General features: G+C 47.0%; 1 protein-coding gene across 12 annotated transcripts in view; it reads right to left on the bottom strand.

Annotated features, from left to right (window-relative positions):
* The window catches only part of tmtc4 (transmembrane O-mannosyltransferase targeting cadherins 4), a 95,585-nt gene that overhangs the window by 71,217 nt on the left and 2,625 nt on the right, over window positions 1-21,743 (bottom strand). For 11 of the 12 annotated variants that reach the window (XM_069890487.1, XM_069890482.1, XM_069890490.1 and 8 more), the window contains 2 exons: window positions 19,649-19,863; window positions 4,173-4,288 (listed from right to left, as the gene is read on the bottom strand). In XM_069890487.1, coding sequence (XP_069746588.1) covers window positions 4,173-4,288; window positions 19,649-19,863 — 331 coding nt within the window. Of the gene's footprint in view, window positions 1-4,172; window positions 4,289-5,750; window positions 5,832-19,648; window positions 19,864-21,743 lie in introns of those variants that run through there. The other variant, XM_069890492.1, reaches the window with a different exon arrangement.

Raw genomic sequence — 21,743 nt, 5'->3', positions numbered from 1 at the left:
ATACACGGTGTTCGAAGCGAACAGCAGGTTGTACCAGTTCCTCCGCCTCCCCTTTGGTATCACCAGCGGGATACCATCTTCCAGCGGGAGATGGACCGCATAGTGGACGAGTACCACTTAAAGGAGGTGTTCCCGTATCTGGACAGCATTATGATCTGCGGCCACTCACTAGTTGACCATGATGCTAACCTTCAACGTTTTTTTCAGACAGCAAAGGACTGCAATCTAAAGTACAATAAGGATAAATGTGTCTTTAGCACCAAGAAGTTAGCGATCCTGGGCTACGTGGTGCAAAACAGGAAAATCAGCCTGGACCAGGCCCGTATGCGCCCGCTGCTAGACCTCCCCATCCCTCATTCTCAAAAGACATTAAAGAGGTGTCCAGGGCTGATTGCATACTATGCGCAGTGGGTCCCCAAATATGCCTACAGTGCCCACCCACTCATAAAGGCCTCAACTTTTCCCCTCAGCCTTGCTGTAATCAAAGCCTTCAAAGAGATCAGGGATCTGATAGCGAAAGCAACCCTGTGATCCATTGACGAGATGATCTCTTTTCAGGTAGAGACTGACACCTCAGACTGGCGTTGGCTGCCACCCTGAATCAAGAGGGGCAGCTGGTGGCCTTTTTCTCGCGGACCCTCCAGGGGTCCGAGGTAAGACACTCGGCAGTGGAGAAGGAGGCCCAGGCCATTGTGGAAGCAGTGCGACACTGGAGACATTTTCTTGCCTGTAAACGCTTCACCCTTGTCACAGACCAATGATCCGTGGCGTTCATGTTCGATAACCAGAACAGGGGGAGGATAAACTTGCACTGGAGGATAGAATTGTCGACATACAGCTATGGCATCCTATACTGTCCAGGGAGGCTCAATGAGCCCTCAGACACATTGTCCAGGGGCACTTGTGCGGCCCTTAATCACATGTCCCAGTTGCAGAGCTTGCACAATGAGCTGGGCCACCCAGGAGTTGTGAGGCTCTTCCACTTTGTCAGGGCCCAAAACCTCCCGTTCTCAGTGGAGGAGGTACAGATGATAAGCAGGGGTTGCCCCATCTGTGTGGAGTGTAAACCACAGTTCCACCAGCCAGACAGCATCCCCTTAATAACAGCTACCAGGCCTTTCGAGCGGCTTAGCCTTAACTTCAAAGGCCCGCTCCAGTCCTAAGACAGGAACATCTATTTCCTAAACGCTATTGACGAGTACACAGTTCCCCTTTGCTATCCCGTGTCCTGATGTCACCACAGCCACAGTAATAAAGTGCCTGCAATCAATATTCAGTTTGTGTGGGTACCCTAGCTATATGCACACGGATAGGGGTGTTGCCTTTATGAGCTCTGAGGTCCAACAGTACCTCAGGGATAGAGGCATTGCGACCAGTCGCACTACGAGTTATAACCCTAGGGGGAACGGGCAGGTAGAAAGGGAGAACACCACCATCTGGAAGACGGTTCTGCTAACTCTCAAAGCAAAGGACCTACCAGTAGCCAAGGTAGCAAAATGTGTTACCGGAGGCTCTGCACTCCATACGCTTTTTATCACGACACCACATGACCATATCTTTTCTTTCCTGAGGAAAGCTGCGACAGGCACCATGCTGCCTAGATGGCTGATGTCGCCGGGACCAGCCCTCCTCTGCAAGCATTGCAAACGCTACAGGACAGACCCACTGGTGAAGCCCATGGAAGTGAGGCACGTGAACCCTCACTATGCCTACATCACGTTCGAGGATGGACGGGAAGACTCAGTGGCCAACAGTGACCTCGCACCGCAGGAGACGTGGGTGGTGCAGAAGAACTACAGACCCCTACAGATTGGCAGGACAGGTCGGCAGACAACGCAGGAGTATCACAGGCTCCGGAGGATCAGCAGGAAGGAACCATGGTCGATGCGGGAGGGTCGTGGATCCCCATGGAGCAGCATGAAGAGCAGCAGATGAACACACCCCCTTGGGTGGAAAGCCCTGCACCCACGCACCATACCCTCGCCCAGGGCCAAGACCCCCAGGCCCTGGCACCCCCCACCTCTCCTGCCCCGGCCCCCCAAAAGGTCCAGAGGAAGAGGAAATCGCGTCAAATACTGGACTTATGAACGTCGTGTTATAATGGCAAGCTCTCCACTGGCCACCGAGACAGAGGTGCACCAAAGAAGAGGTACAAGGACTGCCTAAAGAAATCTCTTGGTGCCTGCCGCATTGACCACCACCAGTGGGCTGATATCGCCTCAAACCGTGCATCTTGGCGCCTCACAGTTCGGCGGGCAGCAACCTCCTTTGAAGAAGACCGCAGAGCCCACCTCACTGACAAAAGACAAAGGAGGAAAAACCCAACACCCAACCCCAACCAACCAATTTTCCCTTGCAACCGCTGCAACCGTGTCTGCCTGTCCCACATCGGACTTGTCAGCCACAAACGAGCCTGCAGCTGACGTGGACATTACCCCTCCATAAATCTTCGTCCGCGAAGCCAAGCCAAAGAAAAGAAAGAACGGGTGCAAAGAGACAGAGGGGGTGGGGGTGGGGTGGAGGTTCAGTCACTATTTTTTAAGGGGGGGTGAATGTGGTGGTATGTCATGCATGATGTCATTACACCAAGTGGCTCACCTGGTGACCTTGTATTTAAGCCCAGGGGGGATCCCTTCCCCCTCATTCTGACCTAAGCTTGTACAGAGGCAAGACCAAGACCTCAAAGCCTAGCTGTATACCAGTCTATTAAAACTAGTGTTTTACCTGCACTCTGCCTCGTGTGGTTTGATGCTAGTAGCCTGCAACTTTAGCATGAAATGCTTTTATCCTGTGGAAAAGATTCTGACTGTTCACCCTATCAATGCCTCTCATAATTTTATACGGCTCTGTCAGGTCACCCCTTAGCCTCTAATGTTCCAGAGAAAACAACCATTGAAATTGTCCAATCTCTCCTTATAGCTCGTACTGTCTAAACAAGGTAACATCCTGATCATCCTTTTCTGCAGTTTTCAAAGCTCCCACATTCTTCCTGTAAAGAGGCGACCAGAACTGCACTTTGTATTCCAACTATAGCCTAATCAAGAGTGTTTCCAGCATTTTCATTTTTTTATTTCTACCCAAAGGATATTGAACAAAACAGTAAGTCTGGAATTGGTATATGTCAGGTGATGTAAAATTTGAACACTTTCAGCAATAGTTACTGATAATATAAATAGGCAAAATTCACAACCTGAATAAATATATTTAGTTACAGAATTCCAATCATATGTATTCCAAATTGTAGGAGTTTAACTTGTATAAGGGATTTAAAAAAACTTGGAAAGACTCTGTTTCTACAAAACTTACAGCTACCCAGATACCTCCTGTGGACTCCTTAATATATAATGGTTAGCGTAGCTGTTATTTCAACACTGCTACAGCTCCAGCATCCAGGGTTTGAATTCGGAGCTGACTGTAAGGAGTTTGTACCTTCTCTCCATGTCTGCTCAGGTTTCCTCCAGGTGCTCCGGTTTCCTCCCACCCTTCAAAAACGTACGGGGGTAGTAGGGCCAATTGTGTGTAATTGGGAGGCAGGGAGTTGTGGGCTGGAAGGGCCTGTAACTGTGGTGTATGTCTAAAAAAATTTTAAATAACCTGAAAGAGTGCAACAATGAGGAAATTAAATTTTCTAGCCAATGAAGTTGATCGGCAGTAATTCAAGCTCATCACATTGTTAAAAATTCAACTAGATATATCCACCAGAACAGGTTTACTTGTTTAATCCAACAAAGAAACATCACAACTGAATGTACCTGAATGTGAAGTTTTGTAATTGGACACAGATACCACAATGCTTTGCATGGAAGGAAGACAACTTGGATTCTAACCCTGATGGACCTGATGAGCATTTCCAGCATTGTCTGCATAGCAAATACCCAACCTGGATTTTGGTTTGATTTTTGATGACTGATTATATGTTTTACTATGTCTATACCAGCTCCAGAGTTTACACTGTGATTACTTCAGAATGATGACAAGTGCCAAGAGCATGCTTTACTCCTCCTGTATAATTCAGACCAAAACATTAATTCCCATCAACATACATGCCTATATCACCAAAGAGATATCTCCCTAAAAAAGCAGTAGGTAATAAATCACAGATTACAGGTACAAGATGAAGTTATATTTTAAAAAAATGGATCAAACCCTTTCACTATACAAAACAGACTTACCTGAAAGTAAGAACTGTAAGTGGTCTGTAGGATTTGTGACTGGTATTGCTAATAAGATTAGTTCCCCAGAAGTCATGTTCCCAAAGGTGGCCAAGCGATGTTTCAGGTCTAAGGTCCTGACACAAGAAAGAAATGCCAAAGGTTACAATGATCATCGTATCATTTTCCATCTCTTGTAAAGATGCCTTGCTTCCTTTGTCAAGGCAAACCCTGAGCCACCTTCTTTCACCTCACCCAACCTGACTCCCTGATGCCATTTTCTTCCAATTCAGGTCCTTAAATGTCCACATTGAGTCAGTTTTATTTGAACTGCCAATAAGTAGTAATTCTGTCTCGCCCACAGGAAAAAGAATCTCAGGGTTGTATGTGTGGTGGAAAGTGTGTTGACTGGCTGTATCATGGCCTGCAAAAAGCCTTGCAAAAGGTAATGGACACAGCTCAGGACATAACAGGTAAAAGCTTCCCCACCATCAAGAACATCTACAGGGAACGCTGCCGTCAAAGAGCAGCAGCAATCATCAAGGATCCACACCATCCAGCACACACTCTGTTCTCGCTGCTTCCATCAGGAAAGAGGTCTAAGTGCCACAACACTCATACCACCAGGTTCAGGAACAGCTGCTACCCTTCCACCATCTGACTCAACGACAAACTCAATCAGACTTATTTACTTTTGTACCTTATTGATTTTTTTTGTCCTATCTCTGCATTGCACAGTTTGTTTACACATGTACATTGAGTCAGTTTTATTTGAACTGCCAATAAGTAGTAATTCTGTCTCACCCACAGGAAAAAGAATCTCAGGGTTGTATGTGATGTCATGTATGTACTCTGACAATAAATCTGAAATCTAAATATTCCTGATCTTGGTCCCTCCACCACTTAAAAATTTGCAGGAAAATCCTTCAAAAATCTAATGGGGGTGGGGGGGGGGGGAATACAGTCGGCCTCCTGTGCACCTAAGCAAGACAGAGGAAATGTAAAATAAATGTGAACTCTTTCCCATCAAGCCCTCAGGGAAAGTGTTTGAGAACTCAACAGCTGGCGACTGGCTTATCATCCATCAAAAATGGAGCATCTTAACATTAAATACCACATTTTTTCCAAAAATAAAGTTACCTCACAAAACAGCACAAAGTAACACAAGGACAAGTTAAATGACCCTGTAAATGAGCAAAGCTTTGGGCAATGTATGAAAGAAGGTGCTGAGAGTTGTGGAGGGATATTAATCTTGTTTGTTAGCACCTCAATTGCCTTGGAAATTCATCTTAAATGCTGTTAGAATCTCTACTTTCTCCATCTCCTTTGGCAGTGTGCTCCAGGTTGCAACCACTCTTCAGATGACTAAGTTCTTTCTCAGATCTTATCCCTCCACTAATCATATGTTTAGATGCCTCTCCTATAGGAAAAACTTTCCTCATATTTTCACTCTCTGTGCCCCTCACAATTTTGAACACCTCTGTGAGATCCCTACTCAGCTTCCTCCAAGCTAAGGAAAAAAGGCAGTCTCGTAGCTGGCCGCCGAACACTCCACACCCAAAATAGTGACCTGATACCGGGAGCCCGCGGCCTACACACCTGGCTGACATGGGCTACGTGCTTCAAAGTCGGCGATTGACTCAGCAGCATGCAGCTGCAGCGCCCCAGTTCAACAGGCTGGCCAGCGGCTGCCAATAAGGTGGAGCTAGGGAAACAGCCACACCCGGGGATGAGAGGGGCTCACTGATTGGCTGCTCCCCGGGTAACACTAAACGACCAATCCCAGGAAGCGGATTGTAATGCCACCAGTTAGGTGGCATGATGACATCAGAGATTGACTTTGAGCCCTTTATAAGCAGAGCTTATAAATCCATACAATAAATCAGTGTTGAATTTGCTCCCGTAATGTGCGTCTCTTCTTTGAGCGTAACCTCTCCAGCAGTAGCAGCTGACTGGTCCAACTGGCATCGTGGACCTGAAGAATGAGCAACCAGCCTGCAATCAACATGATCTCATTGAAGCTGCACAGTTTCTGGGCATCACAGTCACAAGTATGGTTCTAGCAACCCGAGGCACTGTTTGCCGTACGGAACATCACAGCCCGACAACACTCGCTTTTTTTATGTGGTCGGTGGCCTCAAGCAATACACGGCAGCTTGCATTACCGACTTCCTCCAGAAGCCTCTAAAACAAAGGAAGTATCAGGCTATCAAGGAGGTACTATCTCAAGCTTTCGGGCTTTCACAGCGTGAGCGTACTGCCCGTCTGCTACACAAAGACGGTTTGGGGAACAGGGTCCCATCTGCCCTCATGAGCTACATGCTCGCCTTGAATGATGGGTATACCCCTTGTGCTCTAATTGAGCAAATATTCCTGGAGAGGTTACCTGAGGACGTCAGACTACTCATAGCCGAAGAAGACTTCGTGGACCCCAGAAAGGTAGCAGCCAGAGCAGACCTGCTTTGGGCAGCAAAAAGGGACACCTGTGTTTCATTAGACCACGTGACTTCTTCTCGTCAACATTGGCCTACCAGGAAGTCACTTGACAGACTGACCAGCAAGTCTTCCTCCAAGCCTGCAAACCCTACTGGACCATATTTTTTCTACCATCAGTGATGAGGTGCTGAGGCCAGCCATTGCCAATCACCCCGCGGGTTCCAGGGAAATGCCAAGGCTGGCCATTCTTAGTGGCTGCGCCGGCTGGCCTACAGAATAGCCTTCTCCACGTCCATGATACAGTGTCAGGCCGATGCTTCCTGGTCGACATCAGGGCCGAGGTCAGCATCCTCTGCCCCTCCCACCCCACCTCTGCTGCACGCCACCGAAAGGCAGGGCATGGGTTACGGCCTGCAAATAACTCTTCAATATGGACTTATGGCACTTGTACTATCCCCCTCCATTTCAGCAACCACTGCTTCACTTGGTGATTTGTCTTAGCAGACACCCACCAACCTCTCCTCGGGGCAGACTTCCAAAAGGCCAACTACCTCCTAGTCGACGTCAAAGGCCACTGGCTAGTACACGCAAAGACCTTTCATACCCTTGCACTGAAAGACCCCAAACTGACCACTCCCCACCAAGTTCAAGCAATGAGTTCCCCTCCATCGCAATGCCACACTAACTCCACTGAGCCTGAACACAGAGTAAGGGATCACATCCTCACTAAAGGCCCCCCACTTCACGCCAGAGTACGCCGGCTCCTGCCAGATAAACACAACCTCGCCAAGGAGGAGATTTTTTTAAATGGAGGAACTCAGCATTGTCCACCACTCCAACAGTCCCTGCGCCTCCCCCCTTCCATATAGTCCCTAAGGCATCAGGGGGTTGGACACCATGCAGGGACTACCACCAGCAAAATGACTACCACCAAGCCAGATAGATACCCCATCCCCCATATTCAGGACTTTTCTGCAAACCTGCAGGGAGCATGGATATTTTCCAAAATTTACTTAATTCATAGCTATCATCAAATCCCCGTCCAACCTGAGAATATTGCAAAGACTGCCATTATTACACCATTTGGGCTGTTCGAATTCCTCAGAATATCTTTTGGCCTAAAAAACGACGCACAGACCTTCAAAGGTTATGGTGGACTGCGCAAATGAGGTGATCGGGAAGGCAGTATTCCTAGCCCTTAAGTCAAAAGGCTGGTCAGTGGAGTACTGGCAGGACACCCTCCCCGAGGCGCTCCACGCCATCAGGTTACTCCTGTGCACGGCTACCAACGATACCCCCCCACGAACACCTGTTTTCATTCCCCAGAAGATCGGCAACTGGAATCTTCCTCCCAGCATGGCTCACATCTCTGGGACCAGTACTCCTGCGTAAACATTCACAGACCCACAAGGCTGACCCCCCCCCCCCGGTCGAGCAGGTGTTCCTCCTGCATGCCAATCACAACTACGCCTACGTCAGGTGCCCCAATGCCCGGGAGGACACAGTCTCAACCAGGGATCTGGCTTCAGCGGGAGCACCTACCTCAACACAGCAGCCTCCACTACCCTAGGACCACATCGGCCCGATGTGTCTTCCCCATCTTGGACACTCAATGTTCATTCACACCATGGGGGATGGCCCTTCCAACGCCTGACAGGCTTGCCGATCCAGGCTGCCCCAACCACCCCACCACGCTGTGCCAAGCCAACCACCCATCTAGCCCTCCCAGCACACCCTCGCCAACCTTTGACCAAGAGCCAACCCTGCGACGGTCACAGAGACTCCGCCGGCTGCCGGACCGTCTAAACCTGGAAATACACATATACCACCTAAGAATGTTGTTAAACTCCCCCCCCCCCCCCCACCCACCACCAGACAATTTTAAAGAAGGGGGTGAATATGGTGATACTCCACACACCTGCAGGAAGATAACCGGAGGACAGACCACACCTGGCCAGCTGTCAATCAGACGAACTGAATAGACCTAACTCCACCCGGCCGGCTATCAATCAACTGTCTGGGATATAACCTTGAGCTGGCCCCTCCTGAGCAATCACTTCAGAGTTACCAGTACAGCTACCATTGTAGCGGAGACTTTTAACTGAATACAGCGTGTTGTGCAGTCTTTCTCAAGTTTTGTGTCTGCTCACTGCTGCAGCCGTGCTCACAGCATGTAAGAGTAAAACCGTATATGGAATAATTCATCATGCCTTGCAGCTCTCGTACATCTGAAGTTTACTGCATGTGACTCTTGAGTCAAGCAAGTTTGGCCACCCCTGGTCTATCCAATCTCTCCTGGTTATGGAAATGCTCCATCCCTTATGACACTCTGGTGAACCTCCTCTGCATCCTCTCATGCTTTCAGCGATTACAACAATGAGATTATTGTCATACACATTGTACAATGTACCGTATATGTGCAATGTGTTTCTTACTTGCTGCAGCCGAACAAGTACTTTGTTTAATAAAAAGACTGCAATTGAATATATAATTTGAATTAAAGAGACAATAAATTTAGAAGATGGGGTATTATGCAATGATAAGGGGCTAATCAACAATCTTGTTGTACGAGGCCCTTTGGGTAGGAGCGATCACAATATTATCGAATTCTCATTCGTCATGGAGAATGATGAAATTAAAACCGAGACTAAGGTCCTGAATTTAAATAAAGGGAATTATGATGGTATGAGACGGGAGTTGAGTAAGATTGATTGGGTGGTGTTTATGGAGGAGTTGACTGTAAATAGACAATGGAAAGCATTCACAGATCTAATGGAGAAATTGCAAAAATCGTTTATACCGATTTGGCATAAAAATAAACCAAAAAAGGTGACTCAACCGTGGATAACAAGGGAAATTAGAGACAGCATTAGGTCCAAAGGGAGAGCATATCAATTGGCCAAAAAAAGTACCACAACCGAAGACTAGGAGTAGTTCAAGATGCACCAAAGGAGGACAAAGGGATTAATCAAGAGAGCAAAAATAAATTACGAAAGTAAGCTTGCGGCAAATATAAAAACCGACTGCAAAAGCTTTTATAAATATGTCAAGAGGAAAAGATTGGTGAAATTGCAGTTGGAATCAGGGGAATATATAATGGGGAATAAGGAAATGGCAGACCAATTAAATTCTTACTTTAGTTCTGTTTTTACAAGAGAGGATACAAATAACCTCCCAAGGATGTTGGGAAACATAGAGACTAATGCAAGGGAGAAACTGAAAGAAATCAGTATCTCTAAGGACATGGTCTTGGGGAAATTGATGGGATTGAAGGCAGATAAATCCCAAGGGCCTGATAATCTACATCCTAGGGTACTTAAGGAAGTGGCCATTCAGATAGCAGATGCTTTAAGAATTATTTTCCAGAACTCGATAGACTCAGATCAGTACCCATGGATTAGAGGGTAGCTAATGTTACCCCACTATTTAAAAAGGGGGGTAGAGAAAAAGCGGGGATTTATCAGCCGGTGAGCCTTACATCAGTAGTGGGCAAAATGATGGAATCCATTATTAAGGATGTAATAGCGGAGCATGTGACTAGCAGAGAAGGGATCGGACAGAGTCAACATGGATTTACAAAAGGTAAATCGTGCTTGACAAATCTATTGGAATTCTTTGAGATGGTGACAGGTAAAATAGATGGGGGGGAGCCAGTGGATGTGGTATACCTGGACTTCCAAAAGGCCTTCGATAAGGTCCCGCATAAACGACTGGCTTACAAAATCAAGGCTCATGGGATTAGGGGCAAAGTGTTGATGTGGATTGAGAACTGGCTAGCAGGTAGAAGACAGAGAGTTGGGATAAATGGTTCATTTTCTGAGTGGCAGGAAGTGACCAGTTGGGTGCCACAGGGATCTGTACTGGGACCCCAGCTGTTCACAATTTACATTAATGATCTGGATGAGGGGATTGGATGTAATTTCTCCAAATTTGCAGATGACACTAAGCTAGGAGGGGTTGTGTGCACGGAAGAGGGGGTCAGGAAGCTCCAGTGTGATTTGGATAAATTGAGGGACTGGGCAGATACATGGCAAATGCACTACAATATGGATAAATGTGAGGTTATCCACTTTGGTAATACAAACCGGAGGGCAGATTACTATTTGAATGGCAATAGATTAAGAGATGGAGAAGTGCAGAGAGACCTAGGGGTACTTGTATGCCAGTCTCTGAAGGAAAGTATGCAGGTACAGCAAGCGGTTAAAAAGGCAAATGGTATGTTGGCCTTCATATCAAGAGGGTTTGAGTATAGGAACAAGGATACCTTACTGAAGCTGTACAGGGCCTTGGTGAGACCACACCTGGAGTATTGTGTGCAGTTTTGGTCACCTTATCCCGAGATTGGCGGGGGGGTTGCACCCTACCTGCCCGACCACCCTCGCTCTCCACGTGTACTCCGGGCACCCGCCGCTGGTCCGGTGGGAAGGCGCAGGGTGGCCAGCGGCCGGCGCCCCCATCGCCCGGCGGGGAGCCCCAATCTTCCCTCCGGCGTCCCGACTCCATCTGCAGCTCCCAAGAAACGCTGTGCCACTGGGGTTCCGGGCGCTGGGAAGCGGCCTTGGCTTCCCCTGACACCGGCCAGGCCGCGCTGCGGTGGGAGGGTGGGCGGGGGGACATGACAGCGTGTTTATAAAACCACCCACCACTACTTTTCAAGGACCAGGATTTTTCTCTCTCTCTCTCACCCTGGGACACAGCGGTTACTGTGCATGCGCTATAATGGCGCGGCGGCCAGCGGGCCACCTCTAATACATTTTTGATATGATCTTGCGGGCCAAATATAATTATATCGTGGGCCAAATTTGGCCCGCGGGCCAGAGTTTGACATGTGTGGCCTAGAATATTGAGTTACCAGCCCTGCCTTTCTTTCAGAAGCAGAATTATTGTCATGAACAAATCACAAAATCCGTAGTTTTGTGGCAGCGTCACAGTGTAAATATTCATATAAACCACCTTACAACAATAAACAAGAATAGTGCATTAAAAATCAGTGCCTTTGGCTCATTCAGGAATTAGATGGCAGCGGGGAAGAACCTGTTTTTGTGCCGGTCAGTGCTCGTCTTTAGGCTCCTGTATCTTTTTCCCCCGATCGAAGCAGAGTGAAGAAGGCATGACCTGGGCGGAAGGGGTCCTTGAAGGATAGAGGTTGCTTTCTTAAGACACCACCTCTTGTAGATGTCCTTGATGGAGTGAAGTCTGATGCCCGTGATGTTGCAGGCCAACTTAACAACCCTCTGGAGTTTTATTTTGTCTTGAGTGTTAGCACCTCCGTACCAGGCAGTGATGCAACCAGCCAGAGTGCTCTCTACGGTACACCCGTAGAAGTTTACGAGTCTTTGGTGACATATCAAATCTCCTCAAACACCTCACAGTGGGGAGCCTTCTTTGAGATTAACATGGAGGGTCCAAGATCTTCGGAGATGTTGACCCCCGTGAATTTGAGGGTCTTTATCCTCCCTACTTCTGAGCCCTCGATGATTACTGGATTATGTTCTCTTGACTTCCTCCTTGGTTTTCCTAACACTGAGTGCAAGGTTGTTGGTGTGATATCACTCAACGAGCTGATCTATCTTCCTCCTGTATGCTTCCTCATTGCTGTTTGATTCTGCCGACAACTGTGGCGTTATTGGCAAGTTTTAGGATAGCATTGGAATTGTGCCTGGCCACACAGTCATGGGTGTAGAGTGAGTAGAGCAGTGGGCTAAGCACACATCCTTGAAGTGCGCTTGTGTTGATAGTCAGTAAGGAGGAAATGTTGTTTCCAATTCGTACTTACTGTGATCTTCCAATGAGGAAGTGAAGGATCCAATGGCAAAGGGGGGGTGCAGAGGCACAGGGTTTGGAGTTTCTTGACCAGCACTAGAGAATAATGGTGCTGAAGGCTGAACTGTAGTCTATGAAGAGCAGTATGAATTGCTTTTTTTTTTAGGTGATCCAGAGCTGAGTGGAGAGCCAGCGATTTTGCATCTGCTGTGGAGCAATTGTAATGTAGGCGAATTGCAGCGGGTCCAGATCTTTGCTTAGATTTGTGTTAATTCTGCCCATGACCAACCTTTCAAAGCATTTAATCCCAGTAGATGTTAGTGCTATCGGACGATAGTCATTGAGGCAGCTCACACTGTTCTTCTTGGGCACCGGGATGATTGCTGCCCTTGTGAAGCAGGTGGAAACCTCTGACTGCAGCTTTGAGAGATTGAAAATAATCTATGTCTCTCTGAGAGCAACAATATCAGATTCCTTGTGCTGATCAACATTCGAAATTCATCTGCCTCAGGATTCAGATCCTTGCCATAAAATCTCTGTGCCTTATCAAGCCCATAACTGCTCTGCTTTCTGGACTTGGTCATATGTGACTGCCCCCATCTCTCATCTGCCAACCCCACTAGGAAGTGGGTAAACTTACCGGGCCTGCTGCATGCGGGAGCCTTTCCCACTGCACCGTGATTTACCTGGTTAATTGGCAACCTGGCATTTTGGGGGGTGGGGGGTCCACCTCCAGTAGTGACAATGTGAGAGCAAGTTGTACTTTCAAACCACCAGAAGGCCATTAGTCAGTTAACTCTGCCGGGCTCTGACACTTGCCCCCACCAAGTGTCAGAGCCCAGTTAATTTTAACACTCCCTGCCAGGTTGTGACGTTTCACACTGCATGATTACCGGATACAGACTCGGTTCAACCCTCATGTAATTGGCAGTGTGATATTCCATGTCTCATTTTCCCTCTAAATCACTCAAACCCTTCCCAACAGCACTAGCAGACCACCCCTCTCACCATCTACCACACATGACCTGTAACACCTTGGGCATGTTTATACATGTAATTTTTACCTATTTTAGTCGGTAAAGGTTTCAGACCTAAAACATTACCTGAGCATTTCTATGCATGGATGCAGATTGACCTGTTGAGTTCCTTCAGCAATTCCTTGTCTACTCCCCTGAAAGGATGTTGGATCTGTTCCGGTTCAGGTGCAACTTGTCCAACTTCTCCACAGGCCTCATTTTCTCCACAGGCAGTCCCAATGACCCCAAAATCTGAAGCCCTCCCTCCTATTCAAACCCTACGCTACGCTCTAGAGGTAATGCAGAGATTATAACTTTAGAAGTCCTGCTCTTTTACCTATAAACTAGTACCACAAATTCATGATTCAGGGTCCCATCCCTCTTTTTACTCACGTGAAACGTCTGGCTTTTCTATCCTCCCCTTTAGTCTACCTTGCAATGTTCTGTGACATCCTTGACACTAGCACCGAAGAATAACATGTCATCCTTGATTCATGTCAACATCCACGGCAGCATGTGTATTCCTCTCATTACTGAGTCTCCTACCACACTGACCTTGGACTCTTGCTTGTTCCTTCCCCTTGTGCGGCTGATTCCCCCTTTCACCACACCCCATCTTCCCTGATCTTCCCTGGATTTCTCAATCCCCAACAATTTCCAATACAAGGAAAAACTTTTTGGGTCAAAAACCCTTTGCTAGAAGGGTACTGCCTGATATATACTGTTGCCAGAATTTTCTTTTTTTAGGTCTTCTAAAGCCCCTTTCACACTTGCCAGTGATCCCAAGAATCAAACGCCAATCAGTGTCTAGTGTAAAAGCAAATCTGCTCAACACTGGCATCAGATGCTGTCATTTCATGCCAGGAATCGCCGGCCTCGACCCCTAGTACAATCCCCAGTGCCTGCAAACACTGGCATTGAGATCAGGCAAGTGTGAAAGAGGAAATCACTTCTCTCGTTTGTGTGCCGCGTCATGCAGGCACTTCCGATTAAAGGTAGAACAGTCCAAATGCCGGGGATAGACCCTTGTAAGTGTGAAAACATTCAGTGTCCTGGTTAGGAGTGGTCTAGTGTGAAAGACTAAACCTCCATTCCTATCTTGAGACACTGAACGTTTTCAATGCGGTCGATTTAGTGGGACATAAGTGGGAAAGGGGCTTAAGAGGGTTGGAGTAGAGGGTAAATAAGTTGTATTGTAACATGACAGGTATTATGAACCGTGTGTAACGAGCAATAGGAAATGAACCAGACAATGTTTAATTTTAAAACACTAATTATTTTTCTAGCTCTTAAACTATAGTCTTAACTTTTAAACTATCCTTAACACTAAATCTATACCCAGCTGTGTGTGTGTGTGTGTGTGTGTGTGTGTGTGTGTTATACTCCAGGCCAAAATCTAGTTTAGTGTTGAAGCTTTAAAATTTGATGCCCAGAATTAATGTTAAACTGATGGGAAGACTGGAGTTGTGGCTGCTACAGGCTCACGATTTATTGCGTTACCTTTGAAGAAATTTCCATCCACATGAGGTGCGGTCACAACATTCCTGGTCCTCTTGTACGCAAGACTTGAACTGGGTGGCCTCCACAAAGCTTCCAAAACCCTGGCATTTTGGCCTCTCCAAGTACCTTCGTTGCAAGTCACACTTAAAAATGAAGCTGTCTGTCCAAGTGACCTCCACTGTTAGTCTAGTCACAATCAAAATTAAGCACTTTGCTTCCCAGAAAGACCCTCCTGGCACAGGTCAATCCACCAAAAAGGCCCAGTCATTCAAAGAGCATGCTTTGGTCCGAATTCCACAGAATGGCTGGGCACAAGAGGTGCTTTCAAAGAGCTGTTGCCTCTCCAGCAGTCAGCATGGTCCTCCCTTGCAAAATCACAATGTCTTTGCAAATGTCTCGAATTCTGGAACAGACCTTCCCTCAGTTCTTCCACTGCTTATTGCTGGGCTGTGACTTGTATTGTGCTGAGTGCTTGTGTTATATGTTAATTGACCATTCCCTCCTGTCTATACTATCCCGTACAGTGATAATCCCATTTTACTAAAATGGGAGCTTGTAATACAGGGCTTTGGCAAGAGCCATTTATATCACTGCAACCTTGCTTCAGAACCAGAATCCAATGTGCAGCCATCATGTTAGAAGTTTTACACTTCGACTGCAGAATTGATTATAGATTACTGTAATGGAGAATTTAGACCATGCTTTTGCTTATGCAAGGCTGAGTATCAGTAACCGACTTTGAGAATAATATAAGACTCAGCAGACATAAGCTAAATTCCACCATGGGGCCCAGAGATGCAGTTATCTGACAAAAAGACATCTGGTACCAAGAACGTTTAATCTTCCTGCTTGTTAGTATATTGGTCACAGACTGTCAAACAGCGACCTAACCTTGAAGCAAAATAAACCATAGTATTCAAAGTGATAAGCTAGAAAGTTGTGTTATTCGATAGAAGCCAAGGCATGCTAGCTTGCTCGCTTATCTTTCTTTTTGTGCTGGGAATAGGTATTTGAATAAGCAGTTTTTGGGTAATATAAGCCATGGTCCCGCTGCTGAAGTTTGAGATTCTCCAAGAGGTGGCAACATCTCTCAGCAAGAAGAACTTCTAGAGTCCAGCCAACGTCTACCGGCTGCTACCGGCACCCTGACAACCTATTACAAGTGTGCAGTCGTTGCCTCGCCTCGGCAGTTGGGACCGTTTCAGGCGTTGATAAGTATAATTGGGAAGGGCTTGCATATTGTAGTTTGATATCAGCTTTAGAATTTTTAATAAAGATTTGTATAAACTGAACTGCTCTCGGTGTGCATGTCTATTTTCTTTCGGTAGCTCAAACACTGTGACCAATCTAAAACAAACAAAGTGAGAGGTACAAGTTTACCCAGGACAATTGGCGTAGTCGGCAGTATTGGTCTTGAGATGTTTCGCCGAAAGAAAGCGGTGAGCCCTGAGCAGTTCTTGATTCCAGGATGGACATCCAAAGATGATGGGTTTGGCCTGTCTTTGTTGGGACCACCCATTAGTTGGGGTGAGAGGTTAGATCCATCAAGTGCACCTCTGGGAGAGCAGGTTGCCACTCTCCTTTGAGAAAGTAAATTTCCTATTTCCTATTAAAAAGGGGACGCTGACGGACGGTTTTTGGCTGCTGGCCACAGCCTTACGCTGCATCGTTCAGCGTGAAGCAGAATTTGTTAAGTGAGAAGTAGAATCCCAGCACAAGAGAGAGCAACTAGAGGAAGAGATAGAAGCCATGCGACAACGCTGTTCCATGATGAGCGAGATTGTTCGCACCAGTCAGATCGAGCCAAAGAATGGGAGGATAAGCATGTTGAAACAATCTGCCGTAATATTAAACTCCGGCAGCAGCTCTGTGCAGATAAGGAAAGGCATGGAGTAGAACCCGATCCACATCGTATTCATGCCATGATAAGGAATGGCGACGATCCTGATGTAATTAATGATTGGGACGGGAATATCTGGAATGATGACCATGGTAATAATGCAGATACCCCTTGCCATGTGCCTGACATACTTCCCTCTCCACCCACTGTTCTTGCCTGCCCCTTAAGGCAGCAGACTTCCCAAATAGACGGAGACGGAAGGGGGGATGATGTAAGGGTAGAGATTAAAAGGATAGAGACCCTGGTCTCCCAAGCGGACCCAGGGGAAGATACCCGAACTCCTGCTTATGCTCTATGGCCCACCCCCTCTACGGGATGGCCTTGGCCTCCTCCCGTAGACTGGATAAAGGGCCCTGTGGGCCAAAGTGGGAACAGGGGTTGGAAGCTGTCAATAATACGTGACTTCTCTATAAAAGAGCTGCTGCCATTGGAGATCGATATAGGCAAAAGATGGGAGAAACTCTGGCGGCCTGGCTCCTGCGTGTTTGGGAACAAGGAGGGGGTAATGTATATTTAACCCCTGAGGAATTGTTGGGATTAGGAACATTGACTACTGATATCCGGGTCACTGCTGAGCTATGTGGTAGAGGGAGAGAGGTGGATTACTTACTTACTACTCTAGGGGATGCCCTATTACGAGTATACCCATCACCAGTAGATTAGGATTTACATTTACAGAACAATTGGAGCACCCCAGAGGAAGGTATAGCAGTAATTCGTCAACAGGCCCTGGCCACTGCCTTGTATGCAGGGCGTTTGAGGCTGTGGGTCATGGGGGGAAGCCCTGACGAAGAGACGTTCACAGCCGGAATGCATACCCGATTGGTTTGTTCCGCCCAACCCACTGTACGGGGACTGGTTCTGTCCGTAACTAGCCCGCTAATTGGGCACCCTGTGTCTGAGGGTTTCTGGGTTTCGAGAATTAGAGTCGCGAGGTAAAATCCACTCACGTACAGCCCAGGTTAAATCAGACAAGCAGGATGAAAAGAGAGGGCCTGCTGCTATTAACGGACCAACAAGAAAGGACCTTTTTCTGACCTTGTTAAAGTTAGGCCTACCTAAAAGTGATATTGATGGGAAACCTACTGCGGTCCTTTATGCCGTTTATAAGAGGAAGGCAGGGGAACATCATCCACAGCACCGAGTCCTCCTGGTCCAGCTGTGCCTTCTGCTCCAACTGCTGCTCCTATCAAGCCAGCTTCTCTTGCTCCAGTTACCCGTGATGAGATACAATTGGTTAAAAAAGCTCTAATGGATAATAGTAGCATGTGGTACTGGAAGTCCCCGAACCCTACTAAGGCATGAGGGTATGGGCAGGGTTCCCGTGTCTACTCCATTGAGATTCGGCAGATACACAGGGACCTGCGGCCCTACATACTGTTAACAATCCATTGGGGTGGGGGTAATGACCGCCAATATTTGGCCTTGGTCGATACCGGTGCGGAGCACTCGGTGATTCCGGGTAACCCCAACCTCTGGACTGGACCAACATTTCGAATAGAGGGGATGGGAGGAGCGATCACCCTGGCGGAGGAAATAAAAGTCCGCGCCACGGTGGGTGATGGCCCTTCCCCTGTATGGTTACATGCCCTGGTGGCTGCCACTGACGAGTGTATCCTGGGTATCAATATGTTGGATGGTACGGCCCTTAATACTAGCCAAGGGTGTACTTGCATTTGGAATTCGGAGTATTACCAAAAATCTAGTGGTGGGTCGGGCTAAGTGGGATCCTGTGATGGTGCCTCCCCCCCGAAACCAGTGTGCATTCCACAATATCACCTCCCTGGAGAGAGATTACTGCCACCATCACTGCTTTGCAAGAAGAAGGGGTAGTGAGGCCCTTAACGTTGCCCTTTAATAGCCCTGTTTAGCCGGTCCAGAAGCCGGATGGCTCCTGGAGAATGACAGTTGATATCGTTTTTTGAACAAACATGCCCCACTACTTGCTTTGGCAGTTCCGGACATGGTTACCCTTATTGAAAACATTGCTACTGGGAACTCAGGAACATGGAATGCTGTCATTGATCTCACTAATGCCTTCTTCAGTGTTCTTATAGATGAGGTCTCACAGGATCAGTTCGTCTTTACCTGGAAGGGGTGCCAGTTTACCTTCACCCGCCTCCCTCAGGGCTAGGTACACTCTCCCACTATTTGCCACAACCTAATTGCCCGTGATTTAGAGGCGGTGCCAGTATCGCCTTCTCTCTCGATTCACCATTATATTGATGATGTGATGATGCAAGGGTCCATGGAAGAGATTGTACAGGAAGGTATGGAGAGTGTCCAAGATACCCTGATGCAAAGAGGGTGGGCCATTAACCCCGCCAAGGTGCAGAGCCCATCCCAGACGGTTATTTTCCTTGGAATTCAGTGGCATGCTGGAGAACAGGTGGTTCCCAATAAAGTTCCCAATAAGATCGCCGTCTAACAAAAAAAGAGACCCAGCATTTCCTAGGGTTATTGGGGTACTGGTGACGCCATATTTCACACTTGGCATTGCTTTTACGTCCTCTATACAAGTTTACCCAGGACAATTACCTATCCCACATCGCTACCCAATCAAAATCTTTCATATATTTATATATGCTTATCGGAATAGTCCAGTCTTTTCTTCTCAAGCGATGAAGAGAAGTGGCCTGTTTGTGCACTATAGTTAAAGCCTTGCAGTTCTGTCCATACCTTTTCCCCCCTCTCCCTGCTTAGCAATTGGATTAATACGAAGTACTGCCAGGGTGGGTGGGAGTTTACTAAAACTTCACCGTGTAGAGGATTATAACAAATCATGGGAAATGTTCAGATGCACATCATTCTTCCTTCAATCAAAGAATCAGACCAAATTAATTTGTATTAAGTGCCAGGATTTTCAAGTTTTAGTCTCATACCTTATTGTTGATTATAGCCTCCGAATCATCAAAGACGAAGTCTCCATCATAACTCGTGCCAAAGCACAAAAGGGCCAGAGCAGCAACAACAGCCTTTGCCCAGGGACTAGGGAGTTGGGGGATTGGTAGAGTGCTGTCCAAGCTCCATTCACTCAGCAACATCATGCTTAAACCTTGGTCACAATTTGTGGTTCTTCCTTTCTCCAATCCATAACCTGGGGAAGACAACACCAAATGTGGATGAACAGCTTCAGAGGCATCACAACGATTATCTTACTGAGGACCGCGTGTTCCATTTGACAGATACAGATCTTGGTAGTTTTGCACCTCTGATTATGTGACGGCTGCAAGTTCTGTTGAATGACCTTCACTTGTCAAAAGTAAATCATAAAATTCTGCGGACACCGTGGTTGAAGTTCAAAACACAAAATGCTGGAGAAGCTGAACATGTCAAACAGTGTCCCTTATGCAGCAATGGCAAAGATATATCACCGACATTTTGGGCTTGAGCCCCTCACACTTTGAAAAGTCAGTTATGTATCTTTGCCTCTGCTACATAAAGGACCCTGTTTAACCTGCTGAGCTTCTCCAGCATTTTGTGTTTTGCTAAATGCTCTGTCTCACCTCTGTCATCACATCTTCCAAAAGCAATTCTGGAAGCTTTGAGCTAAAAACAAACTGCTGGAGGAACTCAGCAGGTCAAGCAGCATCAGTGGAGGCAAAGTGACAGTCAAATGTTTCAAGTAGAAGTATACCAGTGTAAAGAGCTGAGAGTACAAAACATTTTGCACATCTTTATACTGGCCATCCTCCATCGACACCTACATCTTATGCGGTTTCGCCCAGAAACGTGGACTCTCCCTTCCCTTCCGGATGCTGCTCGACCTCTGGGAGTTTTCCACAAGTCTGTTGGGTGACTCAAACCAGCCTTTCCTAAGTTTTTATAACTAATAAATAAAAATGCTCAAAGCAAATGAAAAATACATTAAAATTTAATTTTGAGGCACTTTACCTCCTGGAGATTTATATTGAGATTTCATCAGGTGTTCAGGAGGAACAACGAGTTTCAGGAGGAACACTGAGAAGCTCAGCAGGTCAAACTGGGCCCTTTATGTTCTTTGGCTTGGCTTCGCGGACGAAGATTTATGGAGGGGGTAAAAAGTCCACGTCAGCTGCAGGCTCGTTTGTGGCTGACAAGTCCGATGCAGCACAGGCAGACATGGTTGCAGCGGCTGCAGGGGAAAATTGGTTGGTTGGGGTTGGGTGTTGGGATTTTCCTCCTTTGCCTTTTGTCAGTGAGGTGGGCTCTGCGGTCTTCTTCAAAGGAGGTTGCTGCCCGCCAAACTGTGAGGCGCCAAGATGCACGGTTTGAGGCGATATCAGCCCACTGGCAGTGGTCAATGTGGCAGGCACCAAGAGATTTCTTTAGGCAGTCCTTGTACCTTTTCTTTGGTGCACCTCTTTCACGGTGGCCAGTAGAGAGCTCGCCATATAACACGATCTTGGGAAGGCGATGGTCCTCCATTCTGGAGACGTGACCCACCCAGCACAGCTGGATCTTCAGCAACGTGGACTCGATGCTGTCGACCTCTGCCATCTCGAGTACTTCGACGTTAGGGATGAAAGCGCTCCAATGAATGTTGAGGATGGAGCGGAGACAACGCTGGTGGAAGCGTTCTAGGAGCCGTAGGTGATGCCGGTAGATCATTTTCTTATAAAATGTGTAGGAATTGACAGCATTCCTTAATTTATTTAGGGTTTTCAGTTCCAAATGAATCTACCCCTGATGGTTTTACTCCAAGCCCCCAGGCATCTAGTCAAAAGGCAAAACATTTGCATTTTTTGAGTCCTCTAATCTTGTTACTCTTTTTAACTTGCTTTTTTAAAAAAAAACACACAGCTGGGCCTGGAGGCAGTGGGATCCCAAAGAAAAGACTGTGCTCTCATCCTTTATGGCACATTCCAAGCCCTAGGTAATAAGTTCATTGTCATGCACATTGTACAAAGTACACAAGCACCAATTCTCACTTGTCAAATAGGTACTTGCTCAAAAAAAAACAATGGCACACTGAATTAAAAAGACACAATAAACTTT

This window comes from Narcine bancroftii, chromosome 7 (assembly GCF_036971445.1).
Source record: "Narcine bancroftii isolate sNarBan1 chromosome 7, sNarBan1.hap1, whole genome shotgun sequence".
Lineage (NCBI taxonomy): Eukaryota > Metazoa > Chordata > Chondrichthyes > Torpediniformes > Narcinidae > Narcine > Narcine bancroftii.
This window is presented reverse-complemented; position numbering and strand designations above follow the sequence as displayed.